The 27,948-nt window shown below is 41.8% G+C and overlaps 1 protein-coding gene across 4 annotated transcripts; it reads left to right on the forward strand.

Annotated features, from left to right (window-relative positions):
* Window positions 1–101: 101 nt before the first annotated feature.
* PARVG (parvin gamma) lies at window positions 102–27,948 on the forward strand. Of its 4 annotated transcripts, none has more exons than XM_037389231.1 (14): window positions 102–203; window positions 454–702; window positions 7,235–7,336; window positions 7,920–7,984; window positions 11,248–11,368; window positions 12,423–12,563; window positions 12,986–13,101; window positions 15,064–15,119; window positions 16,047–16,069; window positions 17,975–18,036; window positions 18,144–18,212; window positions 19,385–19,486; window positions 23,255–23,327; window positions 25,273–27,948. In XM_037389231.1, exons 2-14 carry the CDS (start codon window positions 573–575, stop codon window positions 25,350–25,352), a joined length of 1,140 nt encoding a protein of 379 aa, XP_037245128.1. In that variant the 5' UTR covers window positions 102–203; window positions 454–572; the 3' UTR covers window positions 25,353–27,948. The 4 variants fall into 4 exon arrangements, with proteins under 4 accessions (XP_037245128.1, XP_037245130.1, XP_037245129.1 ...); XM_037389232.1 differs by having other exon boundaries at window positions 103–203; window positions 11,266–11,368; XM_037389233.1 differs by lacking the exon at window positions 23,255–23,327.

A 27,948-nucleotide genomic window follows, 5' to 3' on the forward strand; every position in this document is an offset into this window, starting at 1 on the left:
TGAAGCAAATGTCCGGGGGAAGTGGTTGCTGTAGGGAGCTTTCCCTTTTTAATCAGTGATGGGAAAGGGGAGGAAGAGCAGCAGCACTGCCTAGTGGAGATGACACTTGTGTCAGATGAGCGTGTTGGGCCTTGGTGTGGCTAATCTGCTCTCTAAGGACAAATGAGTTGATCTCCTTGTGCCTAGGTTTCTCCTTCTACCAGGTAAGTAGAGTAGTGCTGATCTGCTTTATGAAATGCTCAAAGGACCATGGGTAAAAGGTGTAATATAGCATGACGATTTTGGCTGTTTATGCAAAGAAAAAGTGCACTGGGAGTCACCCCAGCCGCAGACTAGCAAGCAGTCATGCCATGCAGTACCATGGAGGAATGAGCGTGTCTTTCTAATGCTTTCTGGTATTTAAGGAATTGCAGGGTTGCATGTTTCCTGCATTTGTATTTCTGTTTATTTTAGTCTCCAGCAGGGACCAAGCACATAGACAATTAAGTTCCGGATACGACTGTGGTTTCGTTTTTAAGCCAGTATCGCGCGGCACAACTTCCCCCTTGCATACTCGGGGTGCGTCGTGCTGCATGGGAGGCTGCAGCTTTGGCGCAGGACGCGCCGAGCCTGGGGGTCTGTCCCCTCTCCCCACAAATTTCATCGCACCTGCTGTGAGAAGGTCTTGGAAGAGCTTTCGGAAAATTGCTGAAGGAGAGAATAGTAAGTTTGGGAAAAGGGACTCTTTTGGGTGCTTTTTAATGCGTGGTTTTTTGTTTGGTTTTTTTTTTTTTTAACTGTAAGACTTTCTGTGTTCCTGTGGATTGTTCTTGCTATGATGGCACCTCTTCTGATGCTAATGAGCAAAAATGGTGCTTGAAAGGTCTGGTACTAAACAAGGAAGTAAAAGGAAGTTTTAAATTGGGCACGCAGTCCATATTCTCTTTCTATTTATTTATTTATTTATTTAATTCTGGTTTTCCAAAGGCAGAACTATCACTATTAACATCAACATTCCCAGTTGGGTTTCGTTCCCTCATTTGTGTGATCTATTTAGTCAACTGCGCCTAGGAAGTGTGCTTGAGCTAATGCGGAGTAGAGCTTTTGTCTTTTCAAACAGGAAATAAACAGTTGAAACAATTCGGTAACATTGGTAAGTACCTTGTGTATAGTCTACAGCTAGTTTGTATGCTGGAGACCACTGGTGGCTCGTTAATGCTTTTTATCATACATCAGGGATTTGTGGGAGCCAGACTGTGTGAAGACTCGTGGAGGAAAAGTGAGCTGATCTGACCCAACTAGGGAATTTGCTCTTTTATTGATAGCTGTAGCATTGCAACATTGTGCAATAGTCTACCTCTCGACCTAAGAAGTCTTAACTTCTTGGCTGCCTCAGCAGGTGGCGCAGGAGAAAAAAATGCCTCTTGACTTCAAAACACACAAGCCTGTACATCTATGATGTTCTCAGGGACTGAAGGACCAAATTATGCCATTTCATTTGAATAGTCAATAATTAAACCTCAATTTTATTTAGAAATGTCATCGCAAAATGAATCAGTATTCAAGCAGTTGTCTCCTACAATGATCTCTTCTCCAAGTACTGATCTGTGCTGGAGGCTGGAAAAACCGGCATGTCAGTCACAGCTCCGAATAGCAAATTTGAACGATGGATGCAGAGGCTGGTTGCAGCAAATGTGGAAGTTTGTGTGTGAGAACAGAGTCTTGCACCCCTTCCTATTTCTTGTTAAACAGCTAACCCCAGGAAGGTGTCCAAACCAAGTCATGTTCCATTTTATGTTGTTTCTGCAGTAGTTTGTTCTTTGAAAGGCTGCTGTCTAGGACCAAGCCTCACAGAAATGCAGCTTGCGACATGAGGGACTGCTCACGAATGCTAATGATTAGTATAAAAAGCAATGAGTCTATTAATTGTCAAGGAACTGCGGTTCTCAGGCTCTGAAATGGGAAATGGGAAATTTCTCTGTGGGAAATCGGTGTCAATAAGTGTGATGTGAAACACATGAGGGGGGAAAAAACAATGCTAGCTCTGCAGATGAATGATGGGCTCAGAGTGATGTGTTGCTATTTAGAAATAAGATCTCAGGGATATAATAGGTAGTTCCGTTAGTGTCAGCTCGGCACGTGGTGGCGATCAAAATAGCAAACAGCAATAGGGAGTAGGGGGAGAGGAATGGAGAACAACATTGTGAATGCTGCAGTGCTCCTCTCTAAATCTGGGCAGGTCTGGTTCCCAGCACTTCAACAAGCTGTGATATGCTGGAGAGAGTTCAGAAAATGGCAACCAGGATGGTCAAAGGTACTGTGGAGTGGTTTCCCTGTGAAGGGCAACTAAGATGTAGGCTGTACTTGCTCAGTTTTGGAAAGAGATGACTGTTGAGGGTGTAGGATGGTAATACAGTAGTAACGTGGAGTAGTAACACGGTGACGTGAAGAATGTGAATTCTTCAGTTGGTTCTCTTTGCACTGTGCGTAGTGGGGAGCTTCAGGGGAAGCTGGCAGGTGGCAGGTCAGAGCAGGCAGCAGGAGGTGGTGCTTCAGGCAAGGGGAAGCCATGCTCCTCACCTCCTCTTGAGTGGTGGGAGGTACACATATTCAAGAGGTGAAGGGGAAGTAAATGTGTTGATAGCTTCTAATTAAACAGGACGCTGGTTTTGATTTAGGAAGGCTGATTTGTAAGATGTTGAAATGTTTCAGGGAAGTACCTGTATATGCTTGCTCCATTGGTTTGTGGGTTTTTTTTGGAGGGGTTGGTTTGGGTTTGGTTTGGTTCTTTTTTCCCTGTAATCTTCTGCTTTTTGGGTGCTGTATGGGACTGGATACTAGGCAAGCTCGTCTTACCCTGTATAGCAATTTTAACACTCTAGGACACAGGACTGAAGCTTTAGAGGATATGAACTTATACTATTGCAAATTCTTAATTTCAGGCTTTTTCTTACAGGCTTCCAAATTTTAGAAAGTGGCTTCTGATGTTTGGGTTCCTTGGCCGGAGATCAAGCATGCAGCAGGCAGTACATTACTTTGATGTGTAAGCAGTCGAAGGAAGTAAGAGATACACAAGTTGAGTATTGCAGCAAGGCTGAGTTAGTGTAAGTTGTGGTGTACGCAGATGACTACAGAAGACTTCTGAGCAGGACATCCCAAGGAATAACAGCTATAACAGCTGTCAGAAACCTACTTTGAAAGTCAGTTGTCCTTAGGTTGCTCTGTATTAAACTTTCCTCTCTCTGTTAATTTCATTTTGGGAGTCTTATCTCCGTTCAGTTGTTCCTTAGGCACTAAATGACTCAATTTCTCCTACCTTATTTTACCGAGCATCTTTTTAGAGACAGAATTCAGTTTTGCAGCCACCATAATTAAACTAATTCTCTTGTGACCCTTTCCCCTAGTGGCTTGCTGGGATTTTTGTACCTAATTCATTTTACCAGACTGATGTGCAAAAGCATCCAGTAGCTATTTTCTACCAATATTCTTGGCTTGACAAAATCTGTGTTAAAATATGTGTTCGTAATGCACTTTGACTGGAGCCTTTAATAAATATGTGAGAGCGAGCTTGCAGAGCTGCACCATGCTGTTTGGTGTGTATAAAGCTATTAAGGAGAGGAAAATGTCACTTTGGAGGTCTTCCGTGGGCAGTGTGCAACAGTGTTTGCAGCAACTGCCTCGCTCCACTGTACTTACAGGGCTGGGTCATCATAGCATCTCACTTCAGGCACCTGCGGAGCAGCTGAGGCTGTCTTTTTGGTAGCAGAATGGAGGTGGTAACTGAAAAATGCAAGCCAGGGCTAGATCCTTGTTTAAATACTGTGGATTGTTCTTTAAAGGTGCCATGTCCACTCATTACGCAGGGAACCTTGAGAGACAAGGCTCCTAGTATGGGTGTCTTGGGTAGGGAGCAGGAGCCCTCTCCTGTGTGAACCCTTAACACGGGGCATCTCCTTGGTTTCTGTTAGAAGAAGCCTCCCCTCTCCTTCAGCGACCCTGCAGCACTGAGCTTCAGAGAGAAGGGAGAGCATTTTCCATCCACTAACGGGCAGCACTCCCAATTAGAGAGCAGAGCAGCAGGCTGTTGTGCCAGGTATCCTGCGCTCAGCAGCAGCTGGGGTTTGATGATTCAGAGGAGTGTAAAAAGTCTTCCTGGTCATTATATTGTCGTCTTTGCTCTGGCTTTTTTATATTTTAGGACTGTTGGGAAAGATGAGATCTCTTACTCATGCTAGTACAGATATTACTGTGACACAAACCATATGCTGCCATGATTGTCCAGGGCTCAGAGCCATGATCCTTCCATAGTTCCCTTCACCTCTGCAGCCAACAATTTTATTTGTACAGTTGCAGTATATAACTCTGATTTCTTGCACTTAAATCATTATACGTTTGGTTTAATAAAGAGCCATCTTACTTCTTGCATGGCTGGATGGCCAGGCCCAAAGGGTTGTGGTGAATGGAGTTAAATCAGTTGGTGGCTGGTCACAGGTGGTGTTCCCCAGGGCTCAGTACTGGGGCCAGTTCTGTTTGATATCTTTATCGATGATCTGGATGAGAGGGTCTGTCAAACACAAAAAGGAAGCCCACAGAGGGTGGACATGAGGGCAGGTGGCCTGGGGGGCATACAGAGAAATTGTCTGAGCAGCTAGGGATCAGGTTAGCAAAGCTAAAGCCCTGACAGAATTAAATCTGGCCAGGGATGTCAGGGGCAACAAGAAAAGCTTCCATAGTTGCATCGGTGATAAAAGGAGGAGGGGCAAAAATGTCAGCCCTCTCCAGAGGGAAATGGGAGACCTGGTTACCCAGGATATGGAGAATGCTGAGGTATACTACAATTTTTTTTTGCTTTGGCCTTCACTGCAAGTGCTCCAGCCACAAATCCCAAGTTGTAGAAAATGAAGACAGAGACTGGGAAAACGAAGGACTGCCCACTGTAGGGAAAGATCAGGTTCAGGAACATCTAAGGAACCTGAAGGTGCACAAGTCCACAGGACCTGGTGGGATGCATCTGTGGGTCCTGAGAGAACTGGCACATGAAGTGACTAAGTCACTATCCATCATATTTGAGAAGTTGTGGCAGTCAGGTGAAATTCCCACTGATTGGAAAAGGGGAAACATGACCCCCATTTTTAAAAAGAGGAATTAAGACAGACCCAGGGAACTACAGGCCAGTCGCGATTCTGTGATCGAGTGCACTCTTGGTAAGTTGCAGATGACACCAAGTTGGACAGGAGTGTAGATCTGCTTGAGGGTAGGAAGGCTCTACAGAGGGATCTGGATAGGCTGGTTTATGGGTCAAGGACAACTCTATGCAATTCAACAAGGCCAAGTGCTGGGTCCTGCCCTTGGGTCATTACAACCCCACGCAGCGCTGCTACAGGCTTGGGGAAGAGTGGCTGCAAAGCTGCCTAGTGGAAAATGACCTGGGGGTGCTGGTTAACAGCCAGCTGAACATGAGCCAGCTGTGTGCCCAGGTGGCCAAGAAGGCCAAACAGCATCCTGGCTTGTATCTGGAACAGCATGGCCAGCAGGACAAGGGGGTGATTGTCTTCCTGTACTGGGCACTGGTGCAGCTGCACCTCAAATCCTGTGTTCAGTTCTGGGCCCCACACTGTAGGAAGGACACTGAGATGCTGGAGCGTGTCCACAGACTGGCAGTGAAGGTGGCGAAGGGTCTGGAGCACCAGGCTTACAAGGAGCAGCTGAGGGAATTGGGGCTGTTTAGTCTGGGGAAAAGGAGACTCAGGGGGGACCTTATTGCTCTCTACAACTACCTGAAAGGAGGTTGTGGTAAGGTGGGAGTCAGTACCTTATCCCAAGTAACAAGTGATAGGACGAGAGGAAATGGCCTCTAGTTGTGTCAGGGGAGGTTTAGATTGGATATTAGGAAAAAAAATCTTCACAGAAAAGGTCATCAAGTGTTGGAACAGGATGCCCAGGGAAATGGTTGAGTCACCATCCCTGGAGGTATTTAAAAGATGAGTAGATGTGGTGCTTAGGGACATGGTTTAGTGGTGGACTTGGCCATGTTATGTTTGCAGTTGGACTTGATGATCTTTAAGGTCTTTTCCAACCTAAATGATTCTATGATTCTTTAGTACAGTTTGTAAAAGAATGTATTCAGATTCTACTATCTGTAACTTTTTTATTGAGTTTTAGTCTTTGCCTGGCTAAAGCATCCTAATTATTTGAGTCTTGTGGACTTGACTGAAAAACCTGTACGTGAACTTTTAAGATTGCAAAAGCAAGCACTTTAAATATTTCCTACCATGTAGGCTGCCTGTAGAGCCTGGCTCTATCTCTTGTGTTCTCTGTGTAGGCAGCATGGCACAGCCTTACACACCCATGGTTAGAAAATCAGACTCATCTCTGCTTGCACTGTGGTTTGAGTTATGGCTTCTAGAAGATTGGGGGGATACCATTGCCTCTTATTCATAGATGATAGCTGGTGATAGAAATGAACTTCAGCTGGATGTGTGGTAGGACCATGTGTATGGATGGCTATGCAGCCTCGCCACCCAGCTCTGATAACCCCATTCCTTTCTCAGACTTCTGCTGTCCTCCAACACAACTCCTAGCTGCTTTGGAAAATCTTGCCCATAGTTTTGTGTTTGTTGACAAGGTATTTTCACTGCTGTATTGCGTATTGTGATTCTGCTTTCATTTGAGGACATCTAGGTTGGGAAAGAAAGTCATTCTCCAATCTGTGTTTAAAATAAAGAAATCTTCAAGAAGCCATGCAACTTAATCTAACGTGAGATGGGATTATCTACCCAGAATCATGACATTGTTTCCCCTAAGCTATACCAGCAATAAAAGAAACTCCTTATATTTATAAGCTTGTCTCAGTAATTTAACTGCTGTATTCTGGATTTAATACTACTTAAGTAATGGTCATTTTTGTAGCAGATACCCATTGGTAGTTAGAAACTGAAAGCTTTTTCATTTCAGTTGAAATAGGATTTTACTAATCTAATTCAGATGGAATTAGATGGAATTAAGGCAAGTTTTAGTACTTCAGGGCTTCTTTCTTATATTTTGATGATTAACAGAAAAAAAAAGGAAAGTTCTTTTAAGCTACTTTTTCTTTACACAGATTTAAATACATTTTCAGATTTTTTTAAAAAAGCAATCTACCAGTCATGAAATCGTAACTGAAAAAAAATCCCTTGGGTTTGTTTTTTTCTTAGCACTGATTTTGATCTTTACATGCTGTTATTCATGTTCCTTTTCCCCCCATATTTTTTACCAGTTTACCAGGAGCGAGAAAAGGCAATGGATCCAGCCTCTTTAAATGTGCTTACACAGCCTGCTGCGCTTAATCAGTTCCTAGCTGAGAATGCCATTGCTCAAGGTATGTACTTTATGAACCAGAACAGAAAAAGGTCCAAAGAATGACCTGAAAAACCAAGCAGAAAATGTGCAGTACAAATGAATTGTGTATTTTTTTTTCAGCAGAAGTCCCGTGGTTTTATCAGCAGCGACTAAACTCTGTGTGTGTAATTTGGCTGCTGACTCTCTAGAGGCAGATAATGAAGAAACAACGCAAATTCTAGCTGGTTCTTTAACTGAAATTTAAATTTCATTTAAGGACATGGTTTAGTGGTAGACTTGGCAGCGTTAGGTTAACAGTTAAGCTCAATGATCTTAAAGGTCTTTTCCAGCTGACCACATTTGTTTTCTTATTTCCAGAACTGTCCACCTAGATCTTACTGATTTGAATTACATAGAAGCATAATTTCCAACAGTAGCATTAATAGCGTGATATACCATTTTCTTGCTCATAAGGAATCAGCTAAAATAAAAAATGATAATGTTTCTACATATGGCAATATGATATTGGGTAATATTAAACTGATGGCAGACTTTACAGCAAACTTGTATTATCCACATCGTATCTGATAATTGTAATGAATCTTGTTTGCTTCCTTTCATAGGCGAGAAGAAGAAACTCATAAAACCGACCTCAAGCCACAATACTAAATTGGAAGAATTAAAACTGGTACCATTTCTTTTACTGTATTGTTTAACCCTCACCTCAAGCTGTTTTAACCTGTTGTGATAATGTTCATCCCTGTAAATTACCCAGCTCTTTGGCCCCAGTTCCCCACTGTCTAGGGGTGGGATGAGCTCTGCTTTTGGCATGTGGGCTCCACACAAGTAAACCAGAGCTTTTGCTTAAGCATGGTGCTAGGATGGCTGGGGCCACACAGGACCCAGGTTCAAATGCCTGCATCACCCAAGGGTGGTCACTGCTGTGTGTAAAGTGGAGCGTAGGTTTAAACACTACTATGATACCTCTCCTAACTTGGGACATGTGGATGAGCCATGCCAGAAGTACCCAGCTGTCACAGCACTCTCAAAATTATTAAGCTGGAACAAGGTCTTTTACCATCTCGTATCAACATACTCTTCGTGCCCGTCCCTCTGCTGCCTTCTAGTCTCACCTCATCCAGGGCCCGCTCCCTCTTCTCTTGCTTCTTCCTCTCTCTCTTCCTTGGCTGCTCCCTCTTCGCTGGCTGCCCAGCCCCCTAACAGAACCAGCCACAGCTGCACCTTATCTACATTGCCAACACCCCCAAGCCAGCCCACAGCTGTGTTATCAATGTTAATTAACCCAGCTTCATTCCTCTACACCCAGTTGCTACTTCATTGTAATGATGGTGTAATAGCAATTGGAAGTCAGCTGGAACGATCATGACTGAAAGCAAACCCACATCAGCATTTGCTGTGACTAAAAATGTGTGTTTGGGTACGTGCAGGTTTGCTGCCCTGATCCCATGCTAACAAGTTTTGGGATTGCCGAGCTGATCATCAATGGTCTTCTGGTCTTGTCTTCTACCTCCAGTGGTAGCTGGCTCAGCTGTGATGCAGCCCGAGGGGGATAGCACAGAGCAGAGGGAAAAGGGATGAAAGGTATACCAGTCACCAAGAATTTGGGGAAAAGCTTTTAAGTATGGTACAAGGTTTTTGTATAGTACATCATCTGCTTGAGGTAGCTGTGAATGATGAATCCTATTTCATGGGAAAGTACTTTATTTCTAAGTAATTTTGAAAATCTTCCCTGTGCATTCAGTCACTGCGTTTCTTTAATGGCACAGCTCAGGGGAAGGCTAGCATACTGAAATTTCCTGGAAGAAAAGTGGCATGTCTCTTATAAGACCAGCACTTCTTGCATTATGGAGATACTAAAACTCTTATAAATATTATAAAAGCCAGCTTAGGCTTCGTGCTGATGGGTGTGTTATATGGCATTCATAAATCCAGAAATACGCATGTTTCTAGTTACGTTTTCTTAAAGTTTTTAGCACATTTGATCTAAAAGACTTAATTTTTCACAATGTTTTTATACAAAAGAGAAAATTTGAAAGGTGGTGCTGCAAAATGCAATTATGTTGTCTACAGAGACACTGAATTTGTTCTTTCTGTGCTGCCAAAAATGAAGAGCTTTCCTGTTTATGGAGAATTCTGTGAGCTTCAGTGCTCAATCCATTTTCCATCAGAGACTCCTGAAAAAATGTTCTTCTTTGGATGAGGAGGAGGTGGAAAGCAGGTCCCAGGGGAGGCAATCCTCTGGGTGCCCATTGACGGCACCGATTGCCACCTTAATCTAAACAGTTCATGGCTCCTCTAGAGAAGAGACTGGGATGGAGCCAGGGACAAAGAGGTATCTTTAAGGGAAGCAAAGAAACTCGCTTGGGAGAAAGACTGTGTTCCACTACATTTTCATTTTGAGGTGGCTTTAGGAAAATAAGAAATGTGAAATGGCTCACCGTAGTTACTATAAATATTGAATTGCTTGTAAGATAGAAGATGGTTACATTTGGAAGCCGGTAGCAAGCTTCTTGAAGTATTCCTTTTCTCCTTTCCCTGTTTACTCATTTTTAGACACAGCGCTCTGCTCAACAACTGGACTGAAAGCAGAGTTGTGTACCCTGTAGGCTGTGGATGTGGCTGTTTAGAGCTGAGATAGCAAACAAGGGATCTCATAGCTCTGTACTCAGCAGTGCTTTGCCTTTTCTGACTTCCATCTAGTTGTACTGTGATGTTTGGGGTACCGTTCTGTCTCTCTCACACCTAAAGCTTCGCCAGTTCTTCACATGCAAGCATTAGCTGAGGAGCACAGCTTTCTGCTCCAGAAAATTCTTGTTACTTCTTAGCTGAGGAAGTATATTGCAAACACTTTGACAGCTTCTCAGTTCATGCAAGTCCTGGCACCAGGCACTTCTGTCTCTTGTGCAGTTTCAAGCATCTCAGAGATAACCTTTTTTTTCCATACTGCTTTTTACATTTCTGTTAATGTTGGCTAACTTACAGGGATCTGCTATGAATTTTCTCCTCTGTTTACAGAAAGTGAGAAGGATATTATGCATAAAACAAACTCCAGACACTCGCTTGTGTAGCAATAATAGCAATACAAGCAATACCCATCCCTCTTTCAAGAGGTTCTTGCTAACAGCCAGTGGGGGCTACTGCTTTTCAGTTCTGCTTCAGCAGGTCATCTTCCCTTTCTGTCAACAGATGTGGATAAAGCACATGGTTGGGGAAGCGCTGAAGAGCTCCTTTGGCCTCAGGAGCGTGGTGTTCAAGAAAGGGGTGCAGGACCAAGGGATGTAACTGGGAATGTGGTTCCTTTCCAGTTGTAGCCGAGCCCATGGCTTCCTGAGCAGCTTGCCCTTGCAAAGGCAGGAAGAATATTGGAAAGGACAATGGGAAGACTGCCACATAAGAAAGCAAAATAAACAAAATGCCCTTTTTTTTTTTTTACCAAAAAAGAAGGTTTTTGGAGATAGATTAGTACAAATTTACAGAATGAAAAAGAAAACAAAAATATGAGAGAAAGAGGGGGAGTGCTAGTAACATGGATGATTGAGAGACAACCAACAGAATGAGTGAAGCCTCTTTTCTTACAAACCATTTCTGACTACTGTATTTGTGTGAATTTTGTGATGTCTAATGAAGGCAGGGATTGGGGAGTGTACTCTGCAGGCTTTTCCCTGATGGAAGCAGGAATAAGATCTGTCTCCATCTGTATAACTATTTCTAGAAAATTCATAGGAATATAACTTGTAAGATGTCTATCTCACTTGAAAATTAGGGAGAACTAACTGATGCTTAACTTCCCTTTAAAAAAGAACCAAAAAGCACAAAGGAAGTGGAGGTTGAAAGCAAACAAAGATGTGAAATAAGGGACTAAAGAGAAAGGTGAAATAGAACATAGCACTGAGTCCTCTGCTGTCTAAACAGCAATAATGTAATTGCCAGCTGCTTTTTCCTCCACAGTTACTGATTGACTGGATTAACACAACCCTGAAAGAGGAACACATAGTAGTTAAAAGTCTGGAAGAGGATCTGTATGACGGGCTGGTACTTCATCATCTTTTGGGTAAGCTACTGCTTGGAGTTTAGCTTGCAAACACATCATGGAGAAACTTCCAGATCAGAGAATAAACCCCACAAATCGCAATAGCAGTGATCTGCTGGAGTCTTGTTTCTCACTAAGGGAGAAAGCACTACATTGTGTACTATCTGTGAAAACAGCAATTCTGAACAACAAATGCCTGATGATCTGCTATTGTTTTCATATAATTATATTTCTTCTAAGAAAGTCTTTTTACCTGCTAGTTAACATAATAATAAGGTAACTTTGAAGTGTGAAATTACAGTGCCTTTGAAAGTAAGGAGTGCTTCATAAGGCAGGAGCACAAAGGTGACTTGTGATGCTACCAGAAACATTGAATGGAATCAGCACTATCATTTATATGTTTTCCTGCTTTAAAAAAAAATAAATGTTCTAGGTCTAAAGCACTGGGCTGAAACTGATGAAAGTCTAAGAGGCTGTCCAGGCAACAACATGCTTGCATAAAGATACGACCTCTTGGAACAGCCTGTTAGTCTATTTCTATTTCTCCATCTCTCCTGTCCCTGCTTCACTTTTTTTCCCCTTTCTCACTCTCTCTGGGGACGTCTTTCAAATCATATCTCCTTTTCACCAAGGCTGAGGCCAGTAGCATGAACAGGATTGGCTTATTTTCGTAGTTTACATCCCTGAGCAATGAGCTGGCATTTCTTCTATATATGTGAGTTGATACTACCTTTGTACACTACCTACATGAAAGATTCACTCACTGGATTCCTGTAGCTTCCACTAGGAAAAGTAGGAGTGTGGAGTGCTAGGGTTGGGGGATGCTGCTGCAAGGAATGACTTTTTTTCCTCTCCCCTTTTCAGAGCTTCACTCATTTTACTGAGGCTTTCGGAGAGCACAGGATTTTAACAAGGCATACAGCTGTGGGATGTGGGCCTGTGGAAGCTGTTAAGTGTTACTGAACATTTAAAACAAGACTTTGTGTGCTTTGCTGTCATTTTATATTTCTGGTTTATTTTTCCTGTGGTGATGTTAAAATACATCTTTCTTCTTCCTATGGACTCTCTGTCAAAGAAAACCTAGGATCTCTCAAGCTGGATGTTGACAAGATCGCGTTAACAGAAAAAAAACAGCGACAGAAACTCTCTGTGATTCTGGAAGCTGTGGCTAAGTGTTTGCAACTGGAAGAAAGTCAGCTGAAATGGAGTGTGGAATGTAGGTGCAGAAGTGAAATTGGAGAAAACTGTCCATCACAGAGCCTCCTCTGCTATAAGGCGGTTATGAGGCAAAGGGGTACCAGAACAGTAATTAAGCAACCTGTTTTCAATTACTAGTTGGATCAAAAGTGAGACGGGAATATCTGACCCTGACTGAGTCATGCAAGCTGCATCCTTTAAGTTGTATGGCTTGTGGACCACTTAAAAACCCTCGGTGTCCATGTGTATGTCTCACAAATAGGACTTTTAAGGTGCGGTATTGCTGAATTGTGATATTATATAAACCCCAATCTGATGTCCCACCTGTATTATGGTCCTCCATAACTTTGGAATCCTCTGCATAGGGAGAATTTATGATATGAGTGAGGTTTACTCAGTTTTGCACACTAAACATTGTTTTTTTTTCTTTACATGGAATAGCTATCTTGACAAAGGACTTACTGAGCACACTGCATCTTCTGGTTGCAATGGCAAAGCACTTCAAACCCAGCCTGGCCATGCCTCCAAATGTTCAAGTGGAAACAATCACCATTGAGGTAATTATAGTTTCAGTATTTGTTACAGTAGATCTTAAAGAGCTTTGATGAGACTAATTTGCTTAGAATTCAGGAGAAATGTGTGTGCAGCTGTGAAGGAGATTCAAGTATTTTCTATGAACTGTGCCTTTTAATTTCTGAGTTTGCTGAACTAGACTACCATGTTGTTCTCAGTTCAGGGTAGGAAAGGGCAGAACCACTATGCTGTTTTTTCTCCTTGATCAAAAAAAAGGAATGGTCCGAAGTCTGTAAAGAGGACAAAGAAGAAATTCTGCTGTCACTGTCTTTAAGTGTTTTGAAATAGAAGCCTGTACTCATAAACCATGATACTGGCTTAATGCTGAGGGTTTATTTCTTTAGGGGAAGGGAGTTTTTACCCCCTTCCATTGAGGTCACGTTTTGGTATTTTGCTCTACAAGCCGATGCTTTCCTCCTCTGTTTTGTTTCTTACAGTCAACTATGGGACTTTAGGAGAACATCAAATATCATGCAGCTTGGGATATAATTGCAAAAATTAGTACCACCGTGTTACAGTTTTAACAGAGGGTTTGCAGTGCAGTGGTGTTGGGGGCCCAGCACGCGGTCTGTATGGCATTATCTAGTGCTCTTCCCTCTTTGGAGGATCATAACTGGAACTGAAACAAAGCGTGCCCTCGAGCTATGTGTGCCACTTTAGGAGGTTTAAGCGTCCCCCAGAAGCTTCTTCTGAAGCTTCAAAGGTAGCTGCTGGGTTCTGCAAAGGTAGCAGTTGTGGCCCCATCCCAGCTGGGCACTTCAGCAGGGGAGTGTTCCCTCTGGTATCTAAGGGGAGCCCAGCCTGTGCATTGGACTTGTCACTGATCAGACCCACGCTCTGAGGGAAGCAGCCCTCCATCTGGTGCCTTACGGGGCCGCCCTGCCTCAGGTGCACAGAAATTGGGAGTGATTATCTGTGAAATTGCAGCATCAGAAAGGAAGGGCTGTTAACCCTGGGAGGGAGAGGAGGAGCAAGAGGGGTAATGGGTTATGGTAGTGAGCTGGTTCCCTGGAGGAGGAATCAATGCCTCTGGTGGCAACGGTAGTCATTAGGTCAAAAGTGAGGAGAGCCCGCGAAGGCAGTGCTCCGAAGGGGGAAGTGCTGGAGCAGCCCAGGGAGGCCAGGGAAGGCCTAGCCCTCCTGCGACGCATGCCTGCAGGAAGGGCCTGCCGCGGCCCCGGCGGGGCTGGGTGTGCTCCTTGGCCACGAGCTGACCCAAAGGAGTTGAAGTGCGTAAACAGAGGACGTATTTCACTGCCTGAGAGGACAGGGCGGCAAACACCAAGGATGCTCCTGTGCTGACACATTTCCGTGTACCCATGTGAAGCAGCAGGCATGCCCAGCCTCTCCTGCCTCTTCGGGCTGTCAGCTGGGCTGAAGCACTTTTTATTTTGATGCTATGTGGGGTACTAAGATCTGCATAGAGGAAAAAAATAAAAGGACATCAGCAAAGATCCCAATTAGCTTCAGAAATACTAAGAATTGACATCTTAAGTCCTCTGTCGGGGCCAGGGGGCATTCATCAATGGCAGGCCACGGCATGTGGTTGTTATAAGGCAGAGGTGACCACCTCCAGTGCTACAAAACTGAAGTGTCCTTAGTGCAGTGAGGTGCACAAGGAGATTGCTGCCTGCCCAAAGCAGCTTGATGCATCATCAGGAATCCAGGTGAACATGCCAGCCTCCAAACTTCACCAGCTGAGGGACCACGTGCTTCTCCTTTGGCTTCCTCTGACGGGAAGTACCCAGCTTCTGCTGGAAGACTGAAGAGAGCAGAGGGGAGCCACAATCTCTCAAAGTGCCTGTACTAGTTGCACTGGACTTCTTGAATAAATGCCCTCTGGTAGTCATTTAAGGCAGCAAACAGGTCATGAAAGACTTACTAATGCTTATGGGTATTTTTTTTCTGTGTGACAAACCCAAAAATATTTATTGTCCTTTCAACAGAACACCTCCAGAGGATTAAAGACAGCAAATGCGGTGGAATACATCACAGAAAACAAGTAAGAGGGGATATATCTGCTTTTTACACTGTCAATCAGAAAAGAAATATTGTGGGTGTTTCCCCCTTAGAAAAAATAGCTGGTATCATGATGATGACAACAAGTGTAAACCCAGACATGCGTATGCATGCAAACTGTTTCTCTGATTTCTTTTTTTTTCTCTTCAGATTTAGTATTATAGTATAATGCTTTTTATATGAACTTCTCTAAAATAATGTGCATGATTATTTCTGAGGCCTAGTGTTTTTTATTGCCATGAAATATAGTAACAAATATAATAATACAAATCCAGTACCGTAAATTTACCTGTCCCAGACTAAACTGGAAATTTTCTAAAGCCATAGTGGTTTAAATCTACTTTTAATTTGTTGCTATTGTATTATTAAATAAAGAGAAAGGGGGCAGTTGTTTTCTGATTATGCTGTGAAAGAAAGGTTTGAGCAGAGAAAGGGGGCAGTTGTTTTCTGATTATGCTGTGAAAGAAAGGTTTGAGCTTGCTGAGCGTGTGAAGTAGTCATTACTAAAGGAGGTTAGTAGTAGGATACCATTTGTATACTGAGAAAATATGGACATTATTCCAAGAACTAGAAACAGATTTTCCTACTTTATCTTTAATACACTAGAGCATCTTCAAACTCTAATATCATGAGCAGCTTATTGGAAGAGGATATTTTGGATTGCGCTTATAAAATAAATGTTTGTTGGTCTGTGGGCCAATTTAAAATCTCATATACTTCCAAGAGCCTGGGCAAATATACAGAGTACTTAAAAATGTCTGTTGGAGAGTTATTCTGATGGAACGTTAATGGCACTTTGTATTGTCTCCTGCTTTACAAAATAGCTGATGGCCTAGATAAGCTTTGCTTGTGAATAAGATTAGTTCTGCTGAATGCTTTTTCTAATTTTTGCTTTTTATTACAATTCTAGGGAGAGTTTAGAAGTGCAGTCAAGTAAGTACTGGCATTGCCAAGTTCAGTGTTTCACCATTTTGTGCTGTTATACACCACATTCTGAACCATTTTTACCTCATGATAAAATCTGTGTGCTCCCACCAGATTTAATGGTGATTCATGGATTTCTCCTAGTGTTTTTCTCCAAACATTTCCTGTTAATGTCTGTTTGTATCAACATAATATAGTTTGGAAATTGGGTGGCCACTTAGCCCATGGACTACAGGCAGCAGATGGGACATGAGACAAGAAATGAAACAGTGGGTTGATGACCCAACAGAGAAGACCTGGCTAGGGGCAAAGTATGTCTTGGATTTATGCATTGACCTCATTCTTGTTGCTACCAGTTTCAACATAGTTTCCTTTCTGCAGTTTGCAAATGAGGTTTTGAAATCTACTTGCACTCAGTTATGGACGGCAGTGCAGTAAAACCAATGTGTCCAGAGTTTTTGCCCATAGGATTTTTAAGGGCTATGAAATACTTGAGGTGAAAAATGTCCATGTATGCAGAGCCTGGAGAAGGTCTGGGCACTGCTTAGGCTTCCGTGTGAGCTGCTTTTCGCTACTGCAAAGGAGCACATTGCATCCCCAGTGAATCAGGGCAACCATTTTAATTCTCTGCTGTGCCCCTTATGTTAGTGTTTTCATTCTTTGCAGAGGTGCAAACTGTATCATTTAATACATATTTATCATTTATTCCACTGAGTGGTCTCTAATGTGGGCTGAAATTGTGCGGGAGAAAAACCACACCAATAAACAACCAAAATACCCCCCCCTGTAATTAGGTGTTTCTTCCAGTGGGCTGATTCTGCTGGGAAGAGAAATCTGCAAAATGCACTCTGTTTTCGACACAGCTTGCTTAACAAAGAGAGGAGTCCTAAAGCATGGCTTCGGAAGAGGGCTCTCTAGCTTGCAAGACCATTGTCCCTCAGTGATTTTGATGGATTCACCTATTCCCTGACTTTGCTCCTGCAGCAACACCCTAACAGGGAGAATGGAGAAACCTCCCTTCTGGAGTGGAGGCATATTTGTCACTGGCTTTGAGGAGGAATCTTCCTTAAGCAAAGCTGCCTTTGCTTTCCTGCACCACAGAAACTGGTTCTCTATTTAGTTACACTGCTAGAGTGCCCGTCATTTTGAAGGGTGTTTCAAATGCTTCTGTTCATTGCTTGAACCAGAGCAGTCCTGTGGCCAGGTTACTGGGAGGATATGTGTCCTGCTTTTGCTAAACCTGGGCAGAAAATGGACGTGAAGGGTGGGTGTTCACAGGGACTTCAATGAATCTCATTTCCCTGGAAATCTTTAAACTCATGCTAGTTGTCTGGTGGAGTGCTGCTGGCACCAGCTCATGCCTGCCTTTAAACTGGGTGGCAGCACTGGTCATTTTTGAGGTTTGTGAGTTTTCAGAGGAAGGGCAGTGTCTTCAAACCCAATATCTAGTTTGTGTTTGGTTTTTTTTAAAGGAAGGGGGTGGTTTTTCTGCAAATGTGATGTAACTGATGTTTCTGTTGAGGGAGAGCAGTAAAATATACAGCTGCTCTTCTCTGCTTACAGTATTTTAACCTAGAGGTTCAGGGTTAAAAAAACATAACTGAAAAGAGATAAACTGTAGAGATGCAAAACTCAGTCATTGCTCATACTGGTGGCAGCACAAATCTTGAGAACCTCTACAGACTAAAATTATGGACCTGAATGAAGTAAGTTGTTTTCTTGGAGTTAGGTTGAAGGGAAGCCTCTAACCCTGTCTTCTGATAAATACAAAAGCAGGATTTTTCCTTGTCTCCCTACAACTTTCTTCCTCCCTGGCTTATAAGGTGTGAACACCTTTCTCCTTCTGGAGCCACTTTAAACCTCTGATCTGACAGTTAACATTTAATTAGTATTATTTGAATTGTTTTGATACAGAAGATGATGCCTTTGATGAATTATTTAGCCGTGCTCCAGATAAACTGGATGCTGTAAAAAAGGTAATTTACTTCTTTAGTAGACATCAAAATTTGTAAGTTAAAACATAATTCATGATTTCACTGGAAAAAGTTTCTTCTACCCTCTCCTCCTCTTCTGTTTTCTTTAGGTATTTTTGCAATTTGTCAACCAGCATGTTGGAAAATTAGGATTAAATGTGAAAGACATCGAATCTCAGGTAGCCTGCTCTAAGCTACATGTTAACCATGTTTTGTCAGCCGTTTGACTGTTTTCCCTCACCATTAGGATTACTCCTTTTTGTTGTAGTAATTTAAACTTGGCAATGTAACAATTATTTCTAGCTTCAGGTTAAGATACTAGGCTTCAATCTCTGAAGTTTCTGAAGCTAATAAGTAATGAAAAAAATACAGCTTCGTATTCGGTGCTGCCCCTGTAATGCTACAGGGAGTAACTTTCGGAATTTGCCCAACTCTTGTGGATGCTCTTTCTGTCAGTATGGAAATAAAGGTTCTCTGACAATTAAACTGAAAGTCAAGTTGATTACTGGTGCTCAGTGACTTTTAATGGTAGATTTGCTTCACGGTAGGAAGGCCTAATTTTCATTACATTTCAAAGTCCCATCCTCTGAACACTGAGCTTTTTTAAAGTCCATGAAATTGCAAAAGAAGTGCTCATTAGGTACCTCAGGATCAGGTCCCTGGGTGCTGGTGAAGAGAGGCACAACCACACCTCCGCTGTCCTCCTCTGCTGCCTCTGGGGAGGGCAGACAGCAGCTCCTGCAGAGCCGGGGAGCCACAGCATCCTCTCATGCCTCTCTGGGGAGTGAATGAGCGATGGGAAATGAGCTTGGGGCCATCCCTCGTGGCTTTCTCATTCCCTACTTCTGCAGACACGTATGCAGAAATCAGCCCACAGTTCTTGCTTTGCTCTAAGCATTCAAAACCTTGGTGCAGTGGCAGTCCCTGCGATTTATACCATGCAGATGAAAAGTGGAGCTGTGCTGCGGTGCTCTTCTGGGTTTTCCTAGTGGGCAGCTGTGAGAAAGGAAGTTTCGCAAGTGTTCTGTTGTAAATCTCAGGCACTAGGCACAATTTTCTTTTATTTGTAGTTACGCCTCTGTCGCTTGTGGTCATCTGAAGTCTCTCCACATCTGGAATAGTTTGTTTTAATAGCTGTCCTTTTACAGTGTCATATTTTCACTAATATGAACTTGGGAGCCTTATTTAACTAAATATGAAGTTCGCTGTGGAAGAGATTGGCAAGCAGACAGCCTAATGACTCAGTTCCCTCAGAGTACCATTTAGATTCATTTATTGCTAAAATGCCGTTTATTGATGAAATCTACTAAAAGCCAGTGTATAATATATATTCAGATCATTTGTCATCTAGTTTGCAGATGGAGTTATCTTACTTCTGTTAATTGGACAACTGGAGGGTTACTTTCTGAACTTAAGGAATTTTTTCCTGACTCCAGCCAGCACCACGGAGATGGTAGGTTGTTATTTAATTACTTCAGAGCTTGAGACTTGTGTATTTAATGCTTCCATATGTCAGTGAAGAGCTCTGCCTCTTGCTTTAACTGCTGTGGCTGTGTGTGAAGTCCTATGCATGCAGTGTTGCAGGATAGTGGTTTGGGACAGGACAAATGCACACGCTTGGTGCTGTTAAAATACCTTGGAACAGGTTGGTGTCCTCTTCAAAATTAGTTGTCTCATGGGAGGCAAACTATTGTTACTTGCATTTATTTGGCATATACATCCTTCTGAATACAGAGATATTTTGGTGGGGAACTGGGATACGAAGGTGTGGTTGGGAATTGGTATGCTATCTCCTACAAATTTGTCCTGCAAACAACATTTTTACATGGAGGACACCCCTTGCATAGCAGAACTGGATCCCTATAGGTTTCCTTATGCTGTTCTAAAAATATACCTTAATCAAGACATGACCAGAACATTTTGAAGGCTCCCTCTGTGCTTAGGAAGCCCTTGAGAATTTACATCCTTTCCTCTCTCAAGGCTACAGCCCTAAGGCTGTAACCTACCCAGCCAGACTTGCCTGATTCCTTTTTTAACCTGCACCAGGCAGATTTCATCAGTGCTTTAAAAGAAAAAGGTGTCATCAGCTAGAATATAGTGTGTGCTGGGCTGCTGGTGTAAATGCCTCCTCCACAGATCTAGAATGTTCATATATTTTGAGGTATTTGAGATATTTTCAAACTGTCTCTGATGTGGGTGGCGATTTGTCATTTGGGTCACTGAACAGCTCTGAAAATCTTGAAACTCTAGCTGTTTTTCCTGGGTTATATTCAGTCAGGTCTCTGAAGGTGAAATATGTCAGATCCATTTTGCTTCAGAGCTGCCTGAGAAGGGAATCTCTCCTCTGGCGTGGTTTGCATTACAGCTTCCCTGCACAGATGAGGCTTTTGTCTGATTCCCAGCCTCACTGCAGTTATTCTCTCTGGGCAATACTTATTTGTAATGAAAATCCTCAGAGGTCCCATATTAATTAATAAATACCTCTGTGGAGCTTTTCATTAAAACATTTAAAAGCAGAATTAAGACCTAGGTTCAAATTTTGTCAACAAAGCATTACTGTCAGTTGGTGACTGTTTAAAGTATTAGGAAAATGCAAACTTTTAGAAATCCAAAAATAGGGAAAATCCAGTGTTGAAGGATTGAATCAAACAAAATCAAAGCATTTCCTTGCATGTATTTTTTTCCTTTTCTCCTCCTCCACTCAGTTTTCAAAATTATTTGTTCTGGACCATTGACTTGGAAATACATTTTTAACATTTCCATTAACTTTATTTAGAGGAAATCAATGAATATATTTTTTTAATTTAAAATTTCATAGAAAACCTTTTCCTTGTTGAATCAGCCCTATTCAAGCCTCACAGATTTCTTTCAAGAAATTAGATACCCCTACATTTCAGGTACAAATCAGAGCTCAGACTTTCTAGTTCTTACTCTGCATGTGCTGGTTGGTCACTGGCCTCAGAGAAGAATATAATGGGTTGGGTACTGGTTCAGTACAATTCTCTGCATCCTAGTGATTTCATTTTAGCAAAGTTACTTCCAGGTACTGGGCTTATTATTGAACAGTTTGCCAAAGTGGTATTTACCATTTGTTTCTGCTCTGATGTTTGTTACAAGATGAAAAGCGGGATGACAATATAACTAAAAATATTGAGCGACCATAGTTCAACTGTCATTTGTACATAAAATATGTCTTTCAATTCCCCTGTGCTTTCTAACTCCCTGTCATTTTAGACATTAATTGGTACAGTAAAGTATGAAAATGTAACCTTTGCTGAGACTTAAAACACATCATTTGTCTTATGAAAATGGTGACAACCACATGCACTGTTCTGATCGGTGCAGTGCATCACCTTTCATTCAAGCTGAAAGCTTGTGGCTCAAAGCTGGTACAGAAAGTTCCTGAATCACAAGGAGGGGAAATTGGGATGGAAGCAGTGATATTGAGGAGGAAATAGAAACAAGAAACAGGGAGGGCAGGAGCCCATTTTAGAGGGATGAGAAGGGTGAGGAAAACAGGAGCAGATATTCAGGAGATGACCCATCTACAGGTGCAAGCAGACAACCCTGAGTGGGTAGATTTGTTGCAGGGTATTTTGGCATTTATTACCCCCCCAAAAAAAACAAACAAAAAACCAAAACCCATGAGGTTTACGAGTGGCTATAAAGAAAGTTCATCTGGGTGCTTGTGTGTATAGGAAGGTGTGTATTTTGGGGCAAAGAATATAATCTCAAAATAGGTCAGGTTGAAATTAGGGATAAACTTTGTGCAGTCAGGAGATGAAGATGATGATGATGATAGAGGGCCTCTGTAGTTTATCAAACCTGTGAACTCTGTAGTTTTGCCAAAACAGGCCCAGAGCTGTAATACCCCAAAACATCCTCACCTCTGTCCAGCCGTAAAACCTAGACAACTGTCCAGCTCTTATGAGTCTGGAAGTGCAGCTGGATGAAACAACTTATTTTTCTAGGTTGCCTTTCTTTGGTAATTATCAGTATTTCTGTCTGAAAATTTATTTTGGAATTTGCATGTTACTGTTCCTTGCAAATCTCATATGCATTACAGAAGGGGAAATGTGCCCCTTTTGCCTGTGCTGGTTCATTAAGGAAACATTTGATTTATTCATTCTGATCAGAAATGTGTAGATCTGTGTGAGCTTAAGCTCTCCTGGCTGCTGACTGTCAAAGTAAGAAAATAAGCCTGAATCCAAACTGTCAGTCTCTGTTACTTGTAAACCAGAGAAACAGGTGAAACATAAATCTATTGCTTCACTTCAAAGAACATAGCTTTTGTGTGGCTTATGCATGGGGGACTCCTGTGCTTATTGTCAGAAGATAATAGGGAATAGCATGGCAGCAGTTATGATGCGCCTCCCAAAGCATAAATTGCTCGGTGGCCTAAAGAATGTACAAAGAGATGATTTGACATTCATTCAGGTCTTGTTACTTCATTAGAGGAAGGGAGTTGCCTAATTACCAGCCAAGTAAACAACTGCCCTTAAGCTGTTAGAAGCTAGTAATGAGATGTTATATTACTTTTAAAAAATCATTCATGACTACTGCATATGCATGTGATGCTGCTTTTATGTGGGAAAAGGCTAGAAAAAGCAGTGAGGAAAAATGAGAAAATAACCCCCAGCTTTCATTCATAGACGTGTACTTAATTTCTCATGAGTAATATTAAGGATATCATCACTACTGTTACTGTGTATAGACATCTTTCTATCTTAAAACATAAACTTCTAGCTCACAAATATAGCTGACAGGAAGGTTTCCAATCTTTGTAATTCTGAATGAAATATAGAGAACTTTCTCCTTATGTACTTTTTGTTCCATATGTGGTAAGCATATGGGCATTGTTTAAAAAAAAAAAAAAAGAAACAAATTCCATGCATCTATTAGATCCAGTTACGAATCTATTCTATTTTCGCCATGGAAACATCCATTAACATGACTTTCACGTGCAAAGTCTATTTTTAAATAAATGGATTCTTCAGCCCACCTCATGGGATAAGTTTTGTTGGAGATGGATTTTACATCCAGTTATTCATGAAAATTGGTAGAGCACTCCATCAAAACTAAGGAGATGAATATGAGTACGTATTTATGAATCGGTATCTTCAACTACTAGAGAAATACTTTTAAAAATCTCCTGGCCACTGCCCCATTGGGTGGGAAATATTTTCTGCTATATTGATTTCTCTTACTGTCTCATTAACAGCTTCACAATGTTAACCTTGCACTAGACTTGCTGGCAGATGGAGGTCTTCTGAATTTTTCTGTGAACTCTGAAGGTGAGTCATGGCATGCAAACTTGCCTGGAATAGAATTAGAATTGCTTTTATCCTAGCTTAGCAAAAATTAGAGTAATTGAGGAAAGTAGGCTCTTCAGGGTGACACCGAGACATTTCATTAATATGGCTGCCCCATAGGTCCTCATTCGGAATGAATAGTAATAAAGCTGAGAACTGTCTTGAACAATCTTTATGTCTATACTAAAAAGGCTGGATTGTTTTAACTTTAGTAAGTTCATGCTAAACTTAAACTGTTTAGTAAGTCAGTTTAACTGTTTGTTAAAGATTTAATATAGAAGTAGCTCCTAGGAAAATTAGAGCGGCTGAGCTGGAGGGAAAGCTCTTTTCCTTTCTCGTAAGAAGTTTCACTGTGTTAAAACCAAGCTTGTTTCGTGTGGGAAGATACCTTTCAGAATATGTCCTGAAAATCAGAAACACCGGCCACTCTACCACTCTATTCAAACCCAGAAAAGCTGGTGGGTCAGTCTCCTGAATGTGAAATTCATAGCCTTTAAGATGCTATTCTGCCAAGTTCAGATGTGGAAGCTGAATCTTGATCTCCTACATCCAAGTGAATAATTGCTGAGTTAATGTACATGCATGTTCCTTTCTCTTGCCCCACCACAAAAAAAAAAAAAAAGTTTCCTTTGAGTGCAATTTTCCAATTTTAAAAAATGCTCCACAGAAAATTTTTTGACCAGCTCCTGGTGGCATGCAGGATGTGGTTACACTAGTGGGTGGTGCTGTTGACTGCTTAACCTGACCTCTTGCTGGGTACATAACCTCACCCCATCATTCCTCTATCAAGCTCAAAAGTTTGTTGTTCAATAAGGCAGTCAAATCTTTATTATGAATACAAAGCATTATCTCTTCCCGTTAGTTATTTAAGCAAGTAGGCGCATGTGTTTAGTACATAACATCATGGAGAGGGAAAGCTAGAATTTAGGGCTTTCATTGGTTTTTCTTTTTCCACTAATGCTTTGGTAATGTTGGCAGTTTGCATAAAACAGGCATTCACAAATTGCGGGCTTTTTGCCATATTACATAGAGCTAGGAGTTTGGAAAGCTATTTATGTTAACTTTGAAAAGAGTAATCTGCATGAGCTCAGGTCTCCATGCTGAGATCCACCTTTTGTATGAAAGGAGATAAACCCATGCTTTCTTTCCTTCCCTCTGGCTGTTCTGCACTGCCTCAAACACAGAGTTGATCAGCGTAAGAAATATTGGTGCCAGCATCCGCAGTTCCTTTAGCTTCACTGGGAAAATCTTCAGCTAGTGATTGAATTTAATATGATTTAGGGGTACTTAGTACAGTTACACTATTTAGAGCGTTTAAGGATCTCATTTACTAGTGTTTCATTATTAGTCTTTTTCTCAGTGATTTACAGCACTGTAAGAACAGTAAAACCCTCTCAATCCGTTACCCGTTACCCTCTTCCATTACAATTATTAAAAATACAAGAGGAATTTGTTTAGCCAAGAACACAGAAGCTGAAAAGTAATTGGAAAAAAGAAAACAGTCAATGGCAGCCAAGTGTGATGGAAATGTTATAACCAAAAAAAAAAAAAAAAAAAAGCGTCAGGTAATTCCCATCATGATTCCTGCCACAGAAGAATCATAACAAACCTAAAGCTTTAAAGTCCTATTGAATTGTCTACTCTGTTCTCTGCTAGTGAAGAATTATTTCTTACTCTGCATTTTTTATCCTGTCTTCCAGCAAGATAGTGCGTGAAAGTACCTTTTCCTTAAGTTAATTTAATGAATAAATACTTTTTCTAGCTCTGTAGTTGCTGTTTTGCTTCTTGTAACAAATAGATTGTCTAAGTTTACATTATAATTGGGGAAAGGTGGAAGATTATCTTTGGCAGTTGCAGTCTCTTTCTATTCCAGGGATTGCTAATACTTCCCATCTGGTTTTGTTGTTTCTGGTTTGTGTATCCACAGATATTGTGAATGGAGATGTGAAGACTACAATGCGGATTCTGTATTGCTTGTATTCCAAATACAAGACCAAAGAAACATGAAGAGCAAGGCCAAGAGCTTTGGCGGGGTTTTTTGTTGGTTTTGTTTTTGGGGTTTTTTTTTCTCCTACCATGTCATGGTCTGATTTTTGGATTCCCAGCTCTATTTGCTACTGTTTATGTGCTTGCACTTGTGTTTGACACTTGCTGTATTAACATTGTATATGCAAGCATGTACTCATGCAATGTTTCACATATACAGACTGAGTCACTGTAAGTATGTGTCTGGAGGTGAATTGGGAAGCTGTTATTGCAACCTCCCCGCTTTCCTACTTCTAAGTCACTCTGAAAACCAGAGTGGTGAAAGACCCACCTTGGCATCTCTGGGGAGATGGCATTCAAAACCTTCTTTAGACAGGCAGCCAGCTGTCGTCAGACAAAAGGATATGGATTGGACACCAAATGAATAGGCAGCACAAATGAAATCTGAACACATCAAGTGCATGATAAAAGTTTCACCATCTGCCTGCTCGAATATGGAAAAGGGACTCAGAACGACATGCTGGCATGAGACTGCAGTGGCAGAGGGATCTCCTGCACAGCTGTAGAAAGATGCCCTTATTCCTTGCTAAGCTAATGCCAAACTGTGGTCAGCTCCAGCCTGTTGCAGCACTAATGTGATGTCAGACTGGTGGGAATGCTAATTCCTGTGTCAGCTGTGTTGTAGGAATGACTAACATGAGTGCTTTCTCTCCGATAGGAGGTGGTTAGATACTGGCTTCCTCTGCAGCTGGTAGAAGCAGAGCCCATCGTGAACGGGAGTAGTGAAGCTCTCGCCTTCTGCTACTTCTGACAACATACTTGTGCTGTGGGGACTCTCAAACTCCTCTGACACTCTCCTAGCTGGATTAGTCAGTCCAGCGACTGTCCCCAGGCATCCCAGCAGCTCCCTCTGGATGCAGTGAGGCTAGCTGCTCTCTGTGTTACCTGTCACCCTTGGTCTTTCTCAGTGGTTTTAAGTCAGAACTCCTTCAAGCCCTCAGTCTACTCCCTTAACCTTAAAATTATGTCATGTTTGTGTTGCATAAAGCTTGAGATCTAATTAAAAAAAAAAGAGAGGTTTTGATGATATTTTGCCTTCCATTTAAACTGATTTAATTTCCTGTCGTTGGAGACTCTGACATTTGATCTCTGATCTGATCCTCCATCTGTGTGTTTACGGAAAACCAAAGCTCGCCTAGTGCAAGTGCTGACATTTACAGATGAGAATTTGTTGTGTCTACCTCTGGATCACGCAGCCTAAGAAAGGTCCTTAGATAGCAATGCCGATAAGTCTTCAAGTCCTGCCTTTGAAAATGGTAATATAGCACAGCTGCTGGAGGAAAGAGGTCTGCAAACTGCCCTGAGCCTAATCCTTTTTGCACGAATAATTACCTCGTTATGTTTTTACAGAGAAAAATCCAATGTGTGGTGCCAATGAGCTACAAGAAAATCAGCTGCTTCCCTAGCAGATGTTAGTTATGTGTGCTGTTTTGAATGATTTAAGCAGAGAATACTTGTTTTCTGACATGCAAGTCTCCGTAGGTATCTTGCTTTGTTCCTTAATGGGCTTCTAACAGTTGACTGGGAGACTTGAGAAATTTGTTCTTGCTTCACAGATCCTGGCTGCTGTTGCTGTAACATGGCAAGTGGATGGTAGAATAAATAGTTATTGAGCAGGTAAAACTGGGATGTGGCTTGTGGAGAGCAGGGACGCGGGGCAGGAGGGCGTTTGGTGGTGATATGGTAGCACCGTGGCCTTTTCCACCTAGGAAGCCAACCTGAATCTCTTCCCCCATGCTGGGACCAGAAGTCACTTCCAGTGTGTGACTTTAGGTATAACCCAGAAGCTATGAAAGACTCAGTGGTGGGGGATTAGCTGGTGCTGTCCTGGGTAGATGGTTATTACTGCTCAAGGAAATGCTTGGTTTTTTCTCTGCGTGTTCTGAGTTTTGTGGCCCACTCCTCTGGCATAAGTAAACCCAGCGTTTGCACTTATGCAGATCCCTGGCAGGGGAAGTGGTGTTCTTGATAGTTAGTAAAAGAAAGGGTTATATTCCCTTCCCAGCACCAGCTTGCCTACTAAACTTGTTCTGAACAAGTCATTCTTTTGAAAACATACAGGGGGGAAAAATGACAGCTAATGTGCTTGAATCAAAAATATAGTGAGACCAAACATGAATGTTTTAATCTGTTTTTTTATGCTACAAGCCAATTTATAACATGTTTGATGTCACTAAACACTCTGATAAAGAGCCTGTGTTTGATTCCTAAAACATGATACAGAATTTTACTAATCCATCATACAGGCACCCACTCCATAAGTTGGTGTAGAATATACAAGTGCACTATTTACATTTGAGATGTAGTCACAGACTTGGCATAGTTTTAATAATAAATATAAAATGACAGAGCTAAAAAGAATATTCCAACAGTATGGAACTGGAGAAAAAAAGATACATTTATATTACTTTTCTCATATGTTACTTTTGCCTTACATCAAGATAACCTGTTTCCCTTTTCTCTTACAAGTGTAAGCTAATGAAAAACAAAGCTGCTTACTGTTTAAGCTGGCAAGTGAATGATAATATTTAGAATAAACTGAGCTCTTTCTATGCAA

This window comes from Falco rusticolus, chromosome 5 (genome assembly GCF_015220075.1).
Source record: "Falco rusticolus isolate bFalRus1 chromosome 5, bFalRus1.pri, whole genome shotgun sequence".
Taxonomy (NCBI): domain Eukaryota; kingdom Metazoa; phylum Chordata; class Aves; order Falconiformes; family Falconidae; genus Falco; species Falco rusticolus.